Here is a 17,989-nt window from a genome sequence, read left to right as displayed (position 1 = left end):
TCACAGTGGGCCCCACGGTCAGGGATCCCACCCACCTCCCACTATATGTACGGATATGATCTACCTCCCAACCTGCCACATTACGAGCATTGGGCAATTAACATTCCTTCCTGATACAAGGCAACAGATCATAGCCATCCTGGAAAAGAAAAAGAAAAAAGAAATGAAATTATAAAATAGAGAACTGGTCAAAATATTAAAAAAAAATAAAAATCCGAAATTACAAATCCCACAATGCAGCTGACAACCTTTAAATGAATTCCAAGAAAGAAGAAATTCATAACAGCGTGTAGAAAATATAGGAAGAGATGTAAAATGTATAACAGATGTACACAACTAAGGAGAGCCAACTGATAGGGTTTTTGCTTGTATGGCTCTTTTGAGTGTGAGATGAATAGCTGAAGTGGGCTCCGCTGATGGAATCGCGCGCTTTTATTGAAAGCAAACCAGGGCACACTGAGATTTATACAACCCAAAAAAAGAGGAGGAAAATCACAGCTGCCTGTATGGCCAAAATAATGTAAATTACCAGGTCATATCTAATCTAATAAAACAAAATCGTTGTTTACACAAGATGATTCAGAGGCTTTTTCTTTTTTTCTTTTTTTTTTTCCAAGGGGTGACCCATTTCATCGTTGCTTGCCTAACTTGAAGCCTACCTGCAAATTGATAAATAAATGGTCAATCCGTTTATTTATAATAATTAAAAAAAAAAAAAAACAAAACAAAAACAAAAACAAAAACAAAAACAAAAACAAAACTAATAACGACAGAAATGCAAGAGTTGTTCTAGCTGCAGAACTTGGATGAAAGGTTGAATTATCATCCAAAACTAGTATAAATGGCTGGATACGGCCCGACAGGGACCAGTTTTGTCCATGAACAATACAATTGTATTGGTCCGGAACAGCACAATACAGGGCAATGCGACCTGGTTTCGGTGGTGACCATTATGATACGCCAAAATCAAAATTCAATCCTCCATTGCAATAATTGCAATGACATGAAGAGTTTGTTTTGACTATGTGGTGGCCCGGGATCATTGGCGTGCGTTTCTCCATGGGGCACACGTGTAAATGGCCTGATGATTGCAACTACTCGTGTTCTGGACACTAACTAAGACGAGCCACGTTAAAAAGCATACATTGAACAGATGATTCAGACCACTGTTATGTTTTGTTTAATGGTTCCCACTCAACTCCACAAGTCGATGGTAAGGTTTTCCTTTCACTTTGATTACAGGAGCTTAAGTAATCAAAATAGCACCCATAAGATGGATGTTAAGATTCTGAGAACGTCTCTGCATGTGGGCTCCATAGGGCAACACATGCTTGTGACCCTGATTCCCAAACGACACCGGCAAAATGAATTTGAACTCTAATGTAACAGCAAATGAGGACTACCGATTACGAATGTGATAGACGGTTATAACATTTTTCTTATTTCCAATTAATTGAACTAACTACTTAGATCCATATTAATCGTAGATCTTTCCTAAGCACACGTGTGTGCAATAAAGCTCATGTACACGCCCCATGCCAGCATGGCACGATAGGTCCAAGATCAAATCCATCCATTGAAAGGGCAACACCATATTGATGCCCTAGCACAAGTATCTGGTTGATCCACTCATCAGGTGGGCCACAGTTAGCAAAACAAATGTACCTTGGCTGAAGTTTTCCAACCCATCCACCTGTTTCAATATTGGGGCCTATCCAAACACAGGTTGAAAACACTATTTATTGATACAGCAAAAATGCAGCAAGTTAAGGGATGTCATGGAGGGAAAGCTTCAGGGAATCAAGAAACTTAACCAACACCAGCCACGACAACATGGATGAGAGAAACGGGAGCTGACAGAGACACAGAGTGGTCTCTGTAGGAAGTAGGAACAGAGTTCTTGCATGTTAAGAAGGGAAAATAGATGATGAAAGAATTGGAAAATAATATATATATATATATATATATATATATGGATTAGATTCCTAAGAAGATTTTGACCAATCCTTGTGAGTTGGTTTGGAGAGAAGAGGATTTGGGTGGCAAAATCAAGTTCAGAGAGTGGAGACAAGCCAAAACCCAATTAGTGATTATTATTTTTTTAATTTAAAGTGTTTTTTTCCCATTTAAATGGTTTAGAATCAGTGGAACCAAGTTACTAACCTGTGATTTTGCACGTTTTGCATGCTCAATTATGGATTTTTACCTCCAATTTTCGATTTTGGAGAAAATGAAGGAATTTTGAGAAAATCCGAAATTCTCCTAATCTCACCCATTTAACATGTAGGCTAATCTACAGATTGACTGAGCATTTGGAATTGTGAAGCGGGTTCTCTTCCGACTACATTTGTGGGCCTCCCCCTCTGCTTTGGAAAACCCCCGTTATTCATGTGGGATAAGATAATTTCTAGATTTGGGTCTTACCTCGCTAGATGGAAATGCTGATTCCTCTCTCTAGGCGGAAGTATTACACTTATAAAGGCAGCCCTCACCAATCTCCCTTTATACTTTATGTCATTGTTTTCATGCCCGGGTGCGATCTTACAGAAATTGGAGAAGCTAAGGAGAAATTTCTTATGGCACGGTAAGGAAGATAAAAAGAAGTTTCATGTTTTGAATTGGAAAGAGGTGTGTAAGCATATCCAAGATGGAGGGGCTGGTATAAAAGATCTCAAGAAAATGAATAGGGCTCGCCTAGGAAAGTGGATTTGGAGGTTGGGATCCGAAGATGGTAGTTTGTGGAACACCCTAATAAAGCTAAAGTATGGGTCATCTAAAGGGGGTTGGTGGACTAACCCTTCATCCTTAAACAGATCTTCAGCGGTGTGGAAAGGGATCTTATCTACTCAGGTGGAAGTCTCTAATCATCTCCGCTTCTCAATAGGGAGAGGAGATAGGATCAGTTTCTGGTATGACTCCTGGGTAGGGGACAGAGTGCTAAAAGATAAGTTTCCTTGCATCTTCTGTACGGTGACTAATCAGGAAACTTCTGTAGCAGCCAGTTATTCTGTGATTGGGGGAGTGGTGGTCTGGAATGTTGAGTGCAGAAGGAATCTCCGCGACAACGAGGTTGAAGAGTACATGGCGCTTTTAAATTGTATTCACAATGTCAAGATAGATTCGGAAAATGAAGACAAGTTAGTTTGGATCAAACACAAATCAGGAAAGTTCTCGGTAAAATCGTTCTACAGGTGTATTGATAAAGGGGTGGATAAGAAAGAAGAGATCTACACCAATAAGATATGGAAGTACAAAGCTCCTCCAAAGATAATAGGGTTTACGTGGTTAGTGGCCAAGAATAGAGTCCTCACAATCGATAACTTGACAAAAAGAGGGATGATCCTCCCTAATGTATGTCTTTGTTGTATGTCTAATGAGGAAACAGCGAATCACCTATTTATTCACTGTACCTTCATTAGTCATAACTGGAAAGATATCCTTCTTCGATTTGAAATGAAGTGGACAGCTCCTCCCTCGACTGGTACTTTTATGAAGGCTTGGCATGGCATTTATTTTGACAAGAAGTTGTCTCTTTGGAGAATGGCGATTCTCGCTGTCTGGTGGGCTGTTTGGGAAGAAAGAAATGACAGGGGTTTCAACGGGATATCCAAATCTGCTGACTCTGTCGCTTCCAGAGCCGGATTTCTAGTCGCTGAATGGACTGTTAATGTAGAAAATTTGAAGGGCTGTAATTTGCTGTTTTTAGGATCTTAGTTGCCTGTGCGGCGGTGCAGGCTTCTTTATTTTATTTGTTCCTTTCCTTCTTTTATATAATATAATATGTGACTTTTCAAAAAAAAAAAAAAAAGGAAAAAATTAAAATTAAAATATAGAAAATAAATTAATATTTTCTAAAAATTACAATGGCCAACCAAAATCATTTCCTAATATATTTGTGTATTGATGAATGATGAGTGATGTTGATCTTAATAAATTTAATTTTTATAGATCATTAAAAAAAACATATTTTGGAAGCATATTTTTTTAATACACGCGTTGTATTAGTATAGGTACATTATTACTTTTTTCTTTGGCTTTTGAATGTATTGATTGTGTTTTCGTACTTGTCTTGTATGATTTACAATATGAACTCATTTTGGATACAATTGCATCACTTTTGTCAGATAGAGCAACAATTTAGGACCCTATACAAAAGAAATTTATTATGCGTACTTGTTTTTTGTGATCTTTTGGGTTTTATATAATAATGCATTTTTAAGATCCCCTGAATCTTCATCGAAAAATTCAATCAATTTCCTAATGTTTTCCAAAAACAGTGATACATTCCAGGTTACATGCAACATTTCCCATGCAACACCGATATCTTTCCATATCCCAAGGGTGTGATACGTGCGCCAAAACCGATATTTAAATCAATGAAAGCACCTAACAAGGACACCTCACTTTCTCAAGAATTGTTGTGTCAAACACAAGTCAACATGTCCATTAGGGAAAAAAAAAAAAAAGATTCTTATTTATAATTTCGTTGATATATAAGATCCATCATTTATATAGTTTGTCTTAGATCTATTTATTGTGACATAAATAATAACATAAAATAATATTTTCAACATTATCACATCAGCATGTAACAACTCAGCAAGATTTGGGTTCCTGAGACACCTGAACAAGCCAAAAAGTCAAAATAGGAGGTAACCTGTGCCAGACAATTTAGTTATAGCTAAAACACAAAAAGAAAAGAACATTCTCACTGGGGTAACACATATCACATACATGTACAATACGATTTGAATAATCTATAGCTAGGATCTTCATCTTCCAATCTGGGGTTTTTTTGGTGAACTGACCACCTACAGCTGATCGTAGGCTAACTTAACCCACAACCGTGTTTGCCAGCATTTACAAAACAAGATTCAGTGAGGCATAAAAATAAAAAAATAAAAAAGAATTGTACCATGCTGCATTTTGTAGGTGATCAGTTCCATTTTGGTGCGTGTGCCATCCAGGGTAAGTGCCATCATATCAATGTTTGGATCACTGAACCATGGATACCACTTGTACAAACTGAAAACCCAAACATACTGTACAATCTCTAATAACGCCAGTGGCAGTTTTGTGCTCTCATTGCCAGTCCCAAGCCCAGATAAAGGAGGGTGGTTGCATCAGGTTGGCAGACGGTGTGAAACTTTTGTGACAACCTTTTATCATGAATCCTGACAGGATATGGTCCATGACAGAGTGTAATGGCAGAACAAGATTCATGTACCCGATTAATTGGGACAGGGCTTAGATGATGATGGTGGTGGTGATGGTGATGACTGTATAATCTCTCAGCCTGAAGATTTATTATTATTATTATTATTTTTTCATTTTTTCAAAAGACGACACAAGCACAAGGCATAAAAAGGCAACCGTTTGTCCATTTGGGGAATTTTCTGAACTCTGAACCTACGCTGTAACTTTCAATCAATATAAGAATATAGTCAAGCTGTCAATTAGAATTCAGATGATCTACTTATACTCGATTTTTCCAGATACAGCAATATACATCAAAGGCAATATAGTTCTGCATTACTTTGCAGATATCTATAGTACCAAAATCAACCAGTATAGGAGAAAAGATCAGTAAAATCACAGGAGGGTCAAAGAATCAAGGGGGGCAATCATCACAGGATCGGTAGCAGAGGCCCAATTGGAACAGAAGATATTATGATTCAATATCTCACACCATCCATTTATGGTGGGCAGACCCTTTTTAAATGTGCAAAGGGATCCTGCCTACTGCAAATGAAGGGTACAAGATTTTGGAAGATGATCCTATTTTTCCAATGAACAGTGGTTGGCTAAAAAGGTATAAAGTGAAAAGAGTAAGATATTCAACACGCACCTGTAGGATTCTTTCTCAAAAAATAGATGTTGCAAGTAATATATGTAGCATAAACCAATAGATTACAACTCCAAGCCTTAGAGTAGGCTGCCTCATTAGCATCCGCTCGCCTGAGACCCTGGTTGATAACCAACACAAAAGATTTTAGCTCCGGCAAATAGCCTAGATAATATTATCTTGAAGATGAAAATTTAGAATTGTGCCTACCATATCCCATCGATCTTGTCTGCAATGGGTCTCGTAACTCTAGGGACGATCCTTGACATGGTAAGCGACTTGAAGCCATGCACTAAAAAAAGCAAGAAAAGATAATTGTTGAATATTCCAGCCACTAAGATTCCTTCAACACAGTGAAACGGCATGCTTCCATAAAAACAAGAGAGGGCGGCAGAACAAGCTGACCTTTATCATCATCTTCATCGTCTAACATACTACTACCAGACTCCGTGTCTATTGCTATAGCAACTTGGTCATTGTTGGCTTTGCGAATACTGCGAACAGGGCCCACCCTTTTATTTATCTGCACCAAATATGCGCAAAGCGTAAATCGAAAGTGAAGTCTTCAGTTTAAATCATCACAAAGTCTATAGGTCAACCTAAAAGGGGATTAGCTTGTTTAAATGCATTAATAAAAACAGATACTTCCAAATTCCATCACAACCTAACCTGCCACAAATCAATAATAAAAGGCAACAAAACAATAACTTGTTGATGGAAACATCTAGCTAATGTATTTAAGATTATGACTCTAGAGATTAACCAGCTTATAACTTTGGAGATTAACAGTTCAAAGTCCTTGCAGTGATTTAAAAGGACCACGCTTATTCTTAATGCTCACAAAAATGTCCATAACACCATAAACTCGAAGCTTGTAAAAGACGTATCATGAGGCACAATCCGTTCAATATATTGCAACCAGATGCCATCATGCTACCATTAAGCAGATATGGAATACAAGTAACCTGTACTGAGGTAGTGTGATTCTGTGATTTTATAACGAAAAAACCAAATATTTAAAATTAAAAAAAAGCAAACCTCAATGTGATTCATATTTTATATAGGTTGGTTTATATCAATATCTTCAGTGTCAACTGCTCAATACTGCCACAGTTTGGTCACTGCAAGAAACCTTTCTGATTCAATATGAGACTTTCAAATGCTCAATAAGAATGGGAGTATTCCATTTAAGATGGCATCTGAAAAGGAACAAGAAATGGCCACTGCTTATATCTAGCTCCAGCTCAAGTAAATGCTCAATAAGAATGGGAGCATTCCATTTAAGATGGCATCTGAAAAGGAACAAAAATGGCCACCGCTTATATCTAGCTCCAGCTCAATTAAATGCATGCCATTTAAAGACCCAAATACCCAGGGAATTCCAAACCCACAAATAGGAAAGTTATAATGAATAGTGATTGCATGCTTATTTGAGATTTGAAATACTAAAACAAAAAACAAAACAAAACAATAAAACAAAAAACAAAAACAAAACCCAAATAGCAACAAATGCTTATCTGAGATTTGAAATAATAATAATAATAATAAAGATAATGATAACCCAAAAGGCAGGCCAGAGAAGGTAAACATGAAACAAAAGAAACATCTAACAGCATCAGGGGAAAAAATTAGAACCAAAAATAAATTGTGACATACCAGTGGTTCAACATCCAATGTTTCCGAGGTGTTCATATTAGATGGTTGCCCAGAACCTCCTGCTCCTTGCAATAATGCTAGTTGGGATTCCTTCTCATGTAGAGAAATCTCAAGAATTTCCCCCTTATGCAACAGCTCCTCAAATTTACTCCTTTCTGCTTGCAACAAAGCATCTTTGCTTTGAGCAAGCAACCTTAAATCATCTAATTCAGACAGTGCTGATGTAATATGTTTTTCTAGAACTTCAGTGAATGCATGAATTTGATTTCCCTTCTGATCATCAAGATGCACATCATACACCCCAAAACGTGAAACCATCATGTTTAACCATGTCATTAAATCCTGCACATCAGTTGAATTCCTCTTGCTGTTCTCCTGCGAACTTAGAACATCATTGGTACACCGAGTCACCTCTTGACGTAGGAATGAGATCTCTGCATCCCGACCTTGCAATTGTGTTTGAAGATTTTCAACCTCCGAGAGAAGGCTCTCTGACAGATGATGTAACTCGTCAAACTTGCTTACAGTTGTAGAAAGCTTTGCCATAGCTTTACCCCGAGAAGCTTCAAGGTTCTCCAGTGCCAGATTTTTTTGTTGCACAACCTTCTCCAGTTCCTCAATCCGGCTGGACAAATCTTCCATCTGTGACTCTTCTTCATCAAGTGCTTGCATTAGGCTCTCAATCTCTGCAGAGTTCCAAATTACAGCTTAGACATGTATACAGATTTCAAGTTGCTCAATTCAAACCAAAGAGAACTTCAAATACCCTAATTTTCAAATAAAGCAATGCAAATGGGAACCACTCGTGGCTCATAGGAGACTTGGCATGTGTTTGAGATCCAAGTCATTATTAAGGCAGTCCCACTATATTATGCCCTTGCCAAAAGACGGCTGGTCTGCCCATGTGTGGGGACATGGACGGTTGATTTTCAACATCCATTTTGTTTGTAATGAGCAGCCAATCTGATGACCAGCTTTGTTTCCTTTGGACCAAGGAACCTAAATGATGGATCACCCTGACAAAAAAACAGCTTGGATCTCTCACACATTGATTTGGTATATATGCTCCACAAGTGCATTGCCAAGAGCACACGAGTTCAGCTGGAAGGGCTATTTTAAATGAAAAGCTCGAAATGGTTTTTACCTTGATCTTTGGCACTTAGAGCACCATTCATGGATCTGATCTCCTCCTGTAACCCTTTTGACGTGGACTCATAATCCCTTAGCTCGTTAACTCTTGTCTCAAGTAATCTCTGCTCATTCTTCATTGATTCTAACTGCTTCTCCAAATTATGCACCTGCGTGTTGGCAGATTCAAGATCCACTATGTAACTCTTTGCAGTAGCTTCAGCTTCCTTGATTTGAGTTACAAGCTCTGAACAAATCCTGTTTCTTTGGATGTCCTTCTCCTGAAGTTCATTCTGCAAATGAGATACGGTGGCTTTCAGTTCCCTTTCATTGCTCTCTACAAGTTCTGCCTGAGTATTTGCTGACCCCTTTACAGCTGACAAAAGGGCATCTGCCATTGTCCTAATAGATTCCTCTGTGAAAGAAAGGGTTCGTCCATCAACAGTTTCTTTTCGGTCAAAGCGCATAAGCAAGGTCGTCCCAGTATTTCCTGATAAATGAACTCCGGAGGTCAAACCATTTCCAATCATATGGGCTTTTCGATTCTCAATTTCCAAAAGTGACCTGCTGCATGCTTCATAGAGCAGAGCAATGTTTTTCTGCACCATATTGATTTCAGCATCCTTTTCCGTTCTCAATGACTCAAGATGAGTGACATCTTTCTTTAAAGATTCTGAAGATTCTTTTTGAGAAGATACTTCTCTTCGAATAGTCTCCATGATTTCAGGCAGGCGTGCAGCTTGTTTCTCAAAAGCAGTAGAATATGTGTGGCACTTTCTCTTCAGATCATTGATCTTTTTCATGCATTCTCGCAAGCCATGGCCAACAATACCAACAACTTCAGTTATGGCACTTCCATCTTGCATATTCAGATCTAAGAAAGAACCAGATCCAGAAATCTTCCCCTGAAAAAACACAGATCATTTGAGAAAACACGGACAAATGGGGATCATACTTACCTATAACAATATTGAAGCATTTTGTAAGTTTCAAAAGTAGTACTTAGAAGAAAGAACGAAGGGAATAGACGTTACCTCATTTACCGGAATACTAGAGAAGGCATCTCCAGATGCATTTTGGAGAGGCCGGCTGACAGCATTCATGCTATTCATCTGTTTCAAGAAAGACACCATACCAACCTCAACATTGCGCAAGAGCTCCAGGTCCTTTGAAAACACATTATTTAGAAGATTAGCAAACCCAAAACACTCCTCCAGCAGTTGATCAACACCAGCCTTCAACTCCATAAAGTCGGCATGTTGCCTTCTCCTTTCCACTTCACGGGCAGTGATGAACTGTTCGAGATTCGAAACAGCTTCAATTCTTGCAGTCTCCACTTTCTCCCTTTGTTTGGAGAGCTCCGTAGCTGCAGCTTGTGCTTTCTCCAGATCCTCTTGGAGGCTGTCAGCTCTATCCTGAACCTCATTCAACTCCACAAGAAGTAGCTCGGCCGCTCTTTTAGATTTCTTTGCTTCGTGCTCAGAGGAAACTGCTGCTGCATGCAAATCGCGACTCAGTTTCCCGATCCCTTCCATCTTCTGCACAGGGTCATTGGAACTCACCTGACCCCCAACATCAATGGCATGTAATGCAGTCAATAAACCACTCAAGGTTTGGCCACTATCCTGCAAACTGTGCTCAGTCTCTGTCAACCGATTCCTCAATATTGAATTTTCAGCTTGCAGAGCCTCGACCTTCTCTGCGTAGGCTGACAAGTCCTGGATTTTCTGTCCATACTGCAAAAGAGTATTTTCTCGCTGGCTAAACTCATTCTTTAAGCGTTCAAGTTCAGTATGCATCTCCTCAATTGTTTGTTTCAAACCATCCCGCTGTTGTACTAACCCTTTGCCTTTTCTAACAGCAACATTTAACTTCTCTCTTGCAGATGCAGATTTTTGCTCCTCTTGCTTGAGTTGTTCTTGCAGATCATCCCTCTCTTTACAGATTGCTTCTCTTTCTGAAATCAACGACTGATACTTCTGCAAAGTTGTATCCTTCTCCTCCTTCAAAAGGACCAAATTACCCAAAGCCACCTCAAGCTCTTCCTTCAGAAGCAATAATTCCTGCTCCTTGGTATCCAGCAAATCTTTCAGTCCCTGTTCAGCAGGTGCTGTACCAGCTTCATCAGTAACGTGTTCCATCTCAGTGTCTTTACGCATAGATTTCTCCAAACAGAAGGCCATGTAGTTATCTATTAGCTTCCTAAGCAGTCCTTCCAAATGCTCGGTATTACTGATGCCAACAACATTGTCTGCCAGATCGTGATCCAGCAAGGCGTCATTCACTAAGCCCTGTAATCTCTTGATGTCACTTTCAATACAGTGATAATTTTCAAGGTTCTCAGCCAATTTCTCCTGCAAATCAGCTACTTCCTTGAGCAAATTGCTTTTGCCAGATTCGTCTTGAACTGCCTTCTCTGACATTTTATGATTCTCACATGTAAGCTTCTCCATGCTTTCAGAAAGAAGCTCTTTTTCACGTGTAACAGCTGCAAGCTTGGCCTCAAGATCGGCCAGTTTCTTTTGTGACTCTTCCAGTTCAGCTATTAGTGAATCCGAAGAGATCTCGAGGTTCTCAATCTTCACCTGGAAAGCATCTCTAATGAGCTGACCCTCAGAAAGTGCTCTTCCTAACCACTCGATCTTCTCTTCTGGCTCCATTGACCTCAACTGCAGAGGCATATCGATTCTGTCCAACACCTCTTCCCACCTCTGCACAAGGTTGTTCCTTTCCACCAATGACTGTTCCAGCATCTCATTATGCTCAGCCAAGCCATAAAACTTACTTTGGAGCTCGTCATATTTTCTTCTCAAATCATCAAACCCTGGATTTGAGCTTGGTTGTAAGTCTTCCTTCCAGGCATCCATAACCACAAAACCACCATCAGAATAAGATCCCCCCACAGAATTTTTCTGATCCCAGTCAGTTAAAGGCAAAGAATTCCCCGTGATTGATCTTGCCAGCCACTCGATTTTTTCGATTATGTCTCTGGAATGGAAATGCTCAGGCAACTCTAAGTCCTCCAATATCTCTTCAATCCTTTGAAGAATAGAATCCTTAATGAGAAAGGATTCTCTCAATGCGGTGGCTGAATTCCGAATGTATGACAGCTCAGTTTCTAGAGCCTCAACACGCTCACCTGCCTCTGAATAGGCCTTGAGTTTTGATTCGACCTCATGAAGTATGACATCTTTTGACTCTAATTCTTGCATGCACTTTTCAAGCTCACTTGACTTCTCTGCCAACAACTGTTTTAGACTGTCCCGCTGCACGATCAAACCTTTCCCCTTTGCAACAGCTATGCCGAGCTTCTCCCTGACAGATGATAGCCTCTGCTCTGATTGTTCGAGTTCAGTTCCTTTAGCGTGTAATTCTGAACGAGCCACTTTGAGGGCCTCTTCGGCCTTACTTAAATTTTCCTTGAGAATGCACACCTCATCATCTTCATGAAGATTCGAAGAGTCCAACTGGAGCATCTTTTGCTTCAACTCATTCAATTCCATCAACTTCGAACCAACCTCTTCCTTCAAGAAGGTATGCAATGGAACCATACCATCCTCAGCAGAACACTCCGGTGTCGAGATAAACTCCCGTAAGCAGTCCTTCGACAAGCTGACCTGCTCCACTGCTTCTCTGTATTTCTGTAGAAGTAAAGCAACCGAAGCCTCTAGACGCCTTATCGGTATCATTTCCGAGTCAATTGCCATATCCTCGGGATGAATTATAGCCACAACATCTTTGACCAACTGGGCAATGGCTTCTGGATGTGCATTACTTTTTTGCTCTTCCACCCTATTACCTAAATCAACACATCTTTTGTTCAGTTCTTGCATAGCCTGGGTTCTCTTCATCAGCTCAGACTCAAGCTCTTCCACCTTACTACCTAGATCAACACATCTTTGGTTCGACTCTCCTATAGCTTGGGTTGTCTTCATCAGCTCAGACTCAAGCTCATTTTTTGAACACAGGAGTTCATGCCTCTCATCCAGCAACTTCTGTAGTTGCTCCATAAGCCTTTTACAATTACTGGGTACAAGATCTAGCAGTTCCTCATATTTTATATTTGTTTCACTTGCCTCTACATTTCCAGATGAGTCATTTGCAAGTTGCCTGAGGCCACTATAAATCTGATTCAGTATACCAACAGCTGCTTCATTCCTTCCTTGCATGTCAACAAAATTCCGATTTAATTCCTCATGAGCATTTTGGATTCTTTCATGCTCCAGATAAGCTGCTTCAAGTTTCTTGTGCAGACCTTCGATGGCTTTTATGGCAGCATTGACTGCTTCGGTGGCATGGGCACCAACATCTGGCTTCTCAGAATTGGCTGAACTTGGGGAGACAACCAGCCCGGTACACGAGTTGAGCTTTTCAATGGCCTCAGAAATAGTCCCCATACGAGACATCTGTTCTTGCTCAAGAATAGATGTCTTGTCAGCCACTTCCTTCTGCAGGCTTTCTACTTGTTTTAAGATTCTTTCTTGCTCCAGATAAGCTGCTTCAAGTTTCTTGTGCAGACCTTCAATGGCTTTTATGCTGGCATCAACCACCTTGATGGTAAGGGCACCCACATCTGGCTTCTCAGAACTGGCTGAACTTGGGGAGACAACCAATCCAATACACAAGTTAAGCTTTTCAATGGCCTCAGAAATAGCACCAGTAAGAGACATCTGCTCTTGCTCAAGAACAGATGTCTTATCAGCCACCTCCTTCCGCAGACTTTCTGCATTATTTAAGATGATGCCAGCCATTTCATCAGCACTTCTCTGAATTTCATTAAGCTGATTCAGAAGATCATCAATTACCGATTCATATTTAGCCAATTTCTCAACAAGTTCACTGCTCTTTCCTTCAATATCGTTGTTCCGTTGCCTTTGGGCTTCATGCTCAACTTCGAGCTCCTTCAATGCCACAGTAGCAAGTCTTTTGCTGTCCTGCTCTTGCTCAAATAGTTCATTAGCCTTTTCCACATCCAGATCAAACCGCTCCAGCACTGCTCTAAGACTTGATGTCTGTTCCTGTGCTAACTCGAATGGATCTGCAGAATGTTTTCCTTCAGTCAAAGGCACATCATCTGAAACTGTATCATCCTGTTGGACCTTCGACTCAAAGGCTTGAATTAGTTTTGATACTCCAGAAGCAGAGGTCTTACCACCTGACCTTAAGGATGCTGACTGAGAGTGCATCCCTTGAATTGCCTTTTCAAGCTTCTGCACCACTTCCTTAGCCTCTTCCATGTGTCCCTTTAAGGCATGCAATCCAACAGAATCACCGAAATCTTTCCTTTCAATTGACGGAAGCAACAACCCCCGTGCATGGCTAAGCATTTCAGATTCCTGGACAGCTCTGGAGACATCATCTCCATAAAAATTTTCAATTACTAGCTGAGAATCTTCAATTGCTTTATCACTGATGACACCCAGCACAACAGAGCTTTCCAGTTTATTCCCAGCCTCCTCAGCTTGAGCAATTAACTGCTGATACCTGTCATCAAACTCTTTTACCTTCTCCTTGTGTAAATCTAAACTGCTAGACAGATAGTTATTATCTTCAGTGAGTCGTTCAAGGCTCAACATGGCTTCTTCAAGGCCAGCCTCAAGCTGCATTTGTGTGTCATGCATGATAACCAAACGTTCTTTATGCTCGGACAACTCTGCAGCAAGTTTCTTGTTCTCGCTCGCAAAGTATTCTTGCTCTGCCTCAAGCTTCTTTCTCTCCTCCGTTGCTGAAATGAGATTCCCAGTTAACCTTGCATTTTCCGTTTGTAACATTCCCAGTAAATTCTTGCAGTTAGCCAATTCCACCAACAGGTGTGCCTCCTCTTTTTGCGACTGTTCCAGTTTATCCTGCAACTCAGAAGCCCTTCCTTTATGTTCCTCAATATCACCTCTCGCAGAAAGGAATTGGATTTCAAGCTCCTCCTTTCCAGCAGCCATAGCCTGGAGCTCAGACCTACACTGCATGAGTTCTTCACTGATGCTTGTATTCCTTTCTTTAGATTCTTTAACTAAAGCTTGAAGCTTGGATACTTCATCAAGCAACTGCCTATCATGCTGATCAGATTCCATCTGTACCTCAATCTGTTCAGCAAGCTGCCAATGGAGACAGTCTTTCTCGACATTTGTCAAGAAAAGTTGCTGTTTAAGATTCTCCACGCTGTTGGCAAAGCTAGCTTCAAGTAGAGTTCTGTTACCAATACCAACTACACCTGCCATAGAAGCTGATTCTCTTGATTTAAGTAGGAACCGGACTTCCTCTTCCTCAAGCCCCTCCAGTACCTTCGCCAGAGAAATAGTCTGTCTTCCCAACGCACTTGCCTTTTGTTCTTCCAGAAGCTCTTCCGTGCTTGTACTGACAATAACAGTAGCATCCTCTGGAAAATGCTGCTGCTTGTGCACTCCTTCACCAACTCCCCTTTCCTGCACAGTTGCAAAATCTTGGGACGAAGATGGCACGCCCATATTTTCACCACGATCGTAGTTCCTGCCAATATCCTCCCCCTTAGACCCTGATGTCTCTCCAGGCTCGATGACAGCAGCAGTTCCTTCCGCCTCCATGGTAACGCCGTCCGAAACAGAAGACCCATCTGCTTCTTGAGCAGTACTCACCGCATCACCCACCATAGCATCAGACACAGCAAGACTCCCATCCTTTTCAATTTCCATCCTCGACGACCCAACTCCCCTTTCCTGCACAGTTGCAAAATCTTGGGATGAAGATGGTGCACCCATATTTTCACCACGATCATAGTTCCCACCAATATCCTCACCCTTAGAGCCTGATGTCTCTCCAGGCTCAATGACAGCAGCAGTTCCTTCAGCCTCCATGATAATGTCGTCCAAAACAGAATGCCCATCTGCTTCTTGAGCTGTACTCACCACATCTCCCACCACAGCATTGGACACAGCAAGACTCCCATCCCTTTCAATTCCCATCCTCGATGACCCAACTTCAGAGCTCTCGCCACAATCTTGCAAAGCCCCATGACTGACATCGCTGCTCCCATCACATTGATCCAAACCTGAACATTGAGCTTCCTGCATTGCCCCTATCCAACAGATGAGAATGTAATTATACATCGAATCCAAAATTACATTACCTAATCTAAGTCTGACCTGCATTTTCTGATCATAACTAAACTCCAGAAAATAAAAACCTGCAATGGAAAGCATCCAAAACAACAAAGATAAGCAACGAGTCTTACCTCATCTAACACTGCTCTATCCAGTTGTGCAACTCCGACTCTGTCTATTTCCACACCCACTTGACCAGCCTCCACCGAAGATGCCAATTCAGCATTCTCTTCATCTGCCTCTGCCATTACTGGTGGAACAGATGAATCAACAGGTGGCAATTTGTCATGCCCCTCATCCACCTCTGCTGCAACCAACCGAGCTGACGAATCATCAGTCTCAACATCCCCCTCATCCACCTTTGCAGGCACCAACTCCTCATCCCTTCCATCCACCATTGGTGCAGCCGGTGGGAGGTACGAATCAACTATATCCAACTCAGCCCCTCCATCCATCTTCTCCACAACCAGTGGAACCGACAAATCCACAGTAACATGGTCAGCACCAGTTTTCACCATGGCTGCTCCTCCATCAACCGAATCAGCAGCAGCGCGCATGATGCCAGTTTCCCCTTCCCCCATCTCGCCCAAAGCGGAAGCAGAAACCAACGAATCAGCAGTTGCCAACTCAGCATCCGTGACCACAACTGACCCACCAGCAGATGCCACATCGGCATCTAGAACTGGTATACTCCCACCCTCGGCCAAATCCGACGCTGAAAAATCATCCACAGGCACCATATCAGCAACTGGTGCCAGGTCAGCATCGGTGCTGGACCCACTTTTACTAGATTTATCAGAGGCCTTTCCTCGAGTACTACTACTACCTTTGCCTTCCTTCTTCTGTCTAAATTGTTCAAGCTGATCCGAAAAAATAAAAATTGACAAAAATTAAACTTCGATTTGACCTAATTTACAAAATCTGAAACAATCATCAAAGAAATAATAAAAAAGAACTAGGGTTTCAAATGAATTGTGTTTTCCTTTTTCTAATCGAACAATCGAAATCTGACCTTTTTGCGGCCCGCCGCAAGCATGCCCGTACGATTCTTGTTCCTCTCCATCTCGATCTCACCGCCGATTTCGACGCACTCCAGCAATTCAATCAACAGATCCTCATCAGATACTTCCGATTTCTAGAGAGAGAAAAAAACCTAATTTCAATGCAAGAATTTCAACGGCTTTTGCATTTTAACCCTAATTACAGAGACTCGCTACGATTTGAATAAGATCAGATGGGTAAAAATGGGAAATAAGAAGATTGGCAAGGGCAAAATGGAGAGACAGAGAGAGAGAGTCTTTTTCTTCTTTATTATAATCTCTTTCTTCCTTCTGCCGTTCTGCGTCGACTCGTAGATCTAACGCAAGAGCTTCAATTCATTTTCACTCTAAGAGCGGGTGATTCGAACACGTACCGCATGCCGTACGTGTGGAAGATCCAGCTCGTTCATCAGGAGACCGGAATCCTCCGCCACACCTGTTTTACGTAAAGTTTCGAACATCTGTGGGTCCTACCAATTGTATGCGTGGAATCCACTCCGTACATCAGGTTATATTATCGATTCTTCCATAGGGGAAATAAAATCAGCTAGATCCACAACTCAAGTGGGCCACACCGTAAGGAAAAATGGGAAGGAATGATAACCGTAAGTTTGTATGTGGGGTCACTATAGCGTATATCTCTCATCAGACCCGTTAATCACGTGTAACGCACTGTGATGAAGTGATTATACAAAAATCATTGTGATATAGAACTCAGGTGGACCACACCGACCGAACTCAGTGGTATTAGATAGAACTGTACATTGTTCTCATTGGCATGGCCCACCCGAGTTTTCTTATTGAGATTATCTTTTGAATGTACGGTTCAAATAAGGGTTCTCGCCTGATGGACTGGGTGGATTTACAACTACAACGTGATGGGCCCCACACTGCTTGGACAGTTTTACGCAGCTGAATAAAGTAGGTGTTGTAGGCTATTCCGGTCCGTTCATCAGGCAGACGTGCCCGAAGATCCAACGGTCTACTTTGGAAGTCCACGTGTTGTCTCCCTGATGAATGGATCTTCTTGATTATTGGACCAGGGAATGTCAGTGGACCCACCCCCTGCCTGATGGGTGGTGTGGATTCCCTCCGTGTAGTTCTAATATTAGTGGGTTGGATCCACCGCTTATTAACTTGATCGGCTAACATGGTGGGCCTATCATGGGCGTCCCATGATCTCTCCTTTCAGAGGATCCTAGCCATCCATAGAAATCTCATTGGAGGGGCGAAAATGGAATAGCTTT

At 41.3% G+C, this 17,989-nt stretch overlaps 1 protein-coding gene across 2 annotated transcripts; it reads right to left on the bottom strand.

The window, feature by feature from the left end:
* Window positions 1-235: 235 nt before the first annotated feature.
* On the bottom strand, window positions 236-17,044 carry LOC131217268 (trans-Golgi network-localized SYP41-interacting protein 1-like). 2 transcript variants are annotated; one of them, XM_058212155.1, is made up of 9 exons: window positions 16,715-17,044; window positions 15,834-16,562; window positions 9,664-15,666; window positions 8,646-9,534; window positions 7,502-8,187; window positions 6,251-6,368; window positions 6,056-6,137; window positions 5,849-5,966; window positions 236-659 (listed from the first exon to the last, which is right to left on the bottom strand). In XM_058212155.1, exons 1-8 carry the CDS (start codon window positions 16,763-16,765, stop codon window positions 5,864-5,866), a joined length of 8,661 nt encoding a protein of 2,886 aa, XP_058068138.1. In that variant the 5' UTR covers window positions 16,766-17,044; the 3' UTR covers window positions 236-659; window positions 5,849-5,863. The 2 variants fall into 2 exon arrangements, with proteins under 2 accessions (XP_058068138.1, XP_058068139.1); XM_058212156.1 differs by lacking the exon at window positions 16,715-17,044 and having other exon boundaries at window positions 9,664-15,677; window positions 15,834-15,969.
* Window positions 17,045-17,989: the final 945 nt, after the last annotated feature.

This window comes from Magnolia sinica, chromosome 10, assembly GCF_029962835.1.
Source record: "Magnolia sinica isolate HGM2019 chromosome 10, MsV1, whole genome shotgun sequence".
Taxonomy (NCBI): Eukaryota; Viridiplantae; Streptophyta; class Magnoliopsida; order Magnoliales; family Magnoliaceae; genus Magnolia; species Magnolia sinica.
Note: the sequence above shows the minus strand (reverse complement) of the source record. Positions and strands in the feature narration are given on the sequence as shown.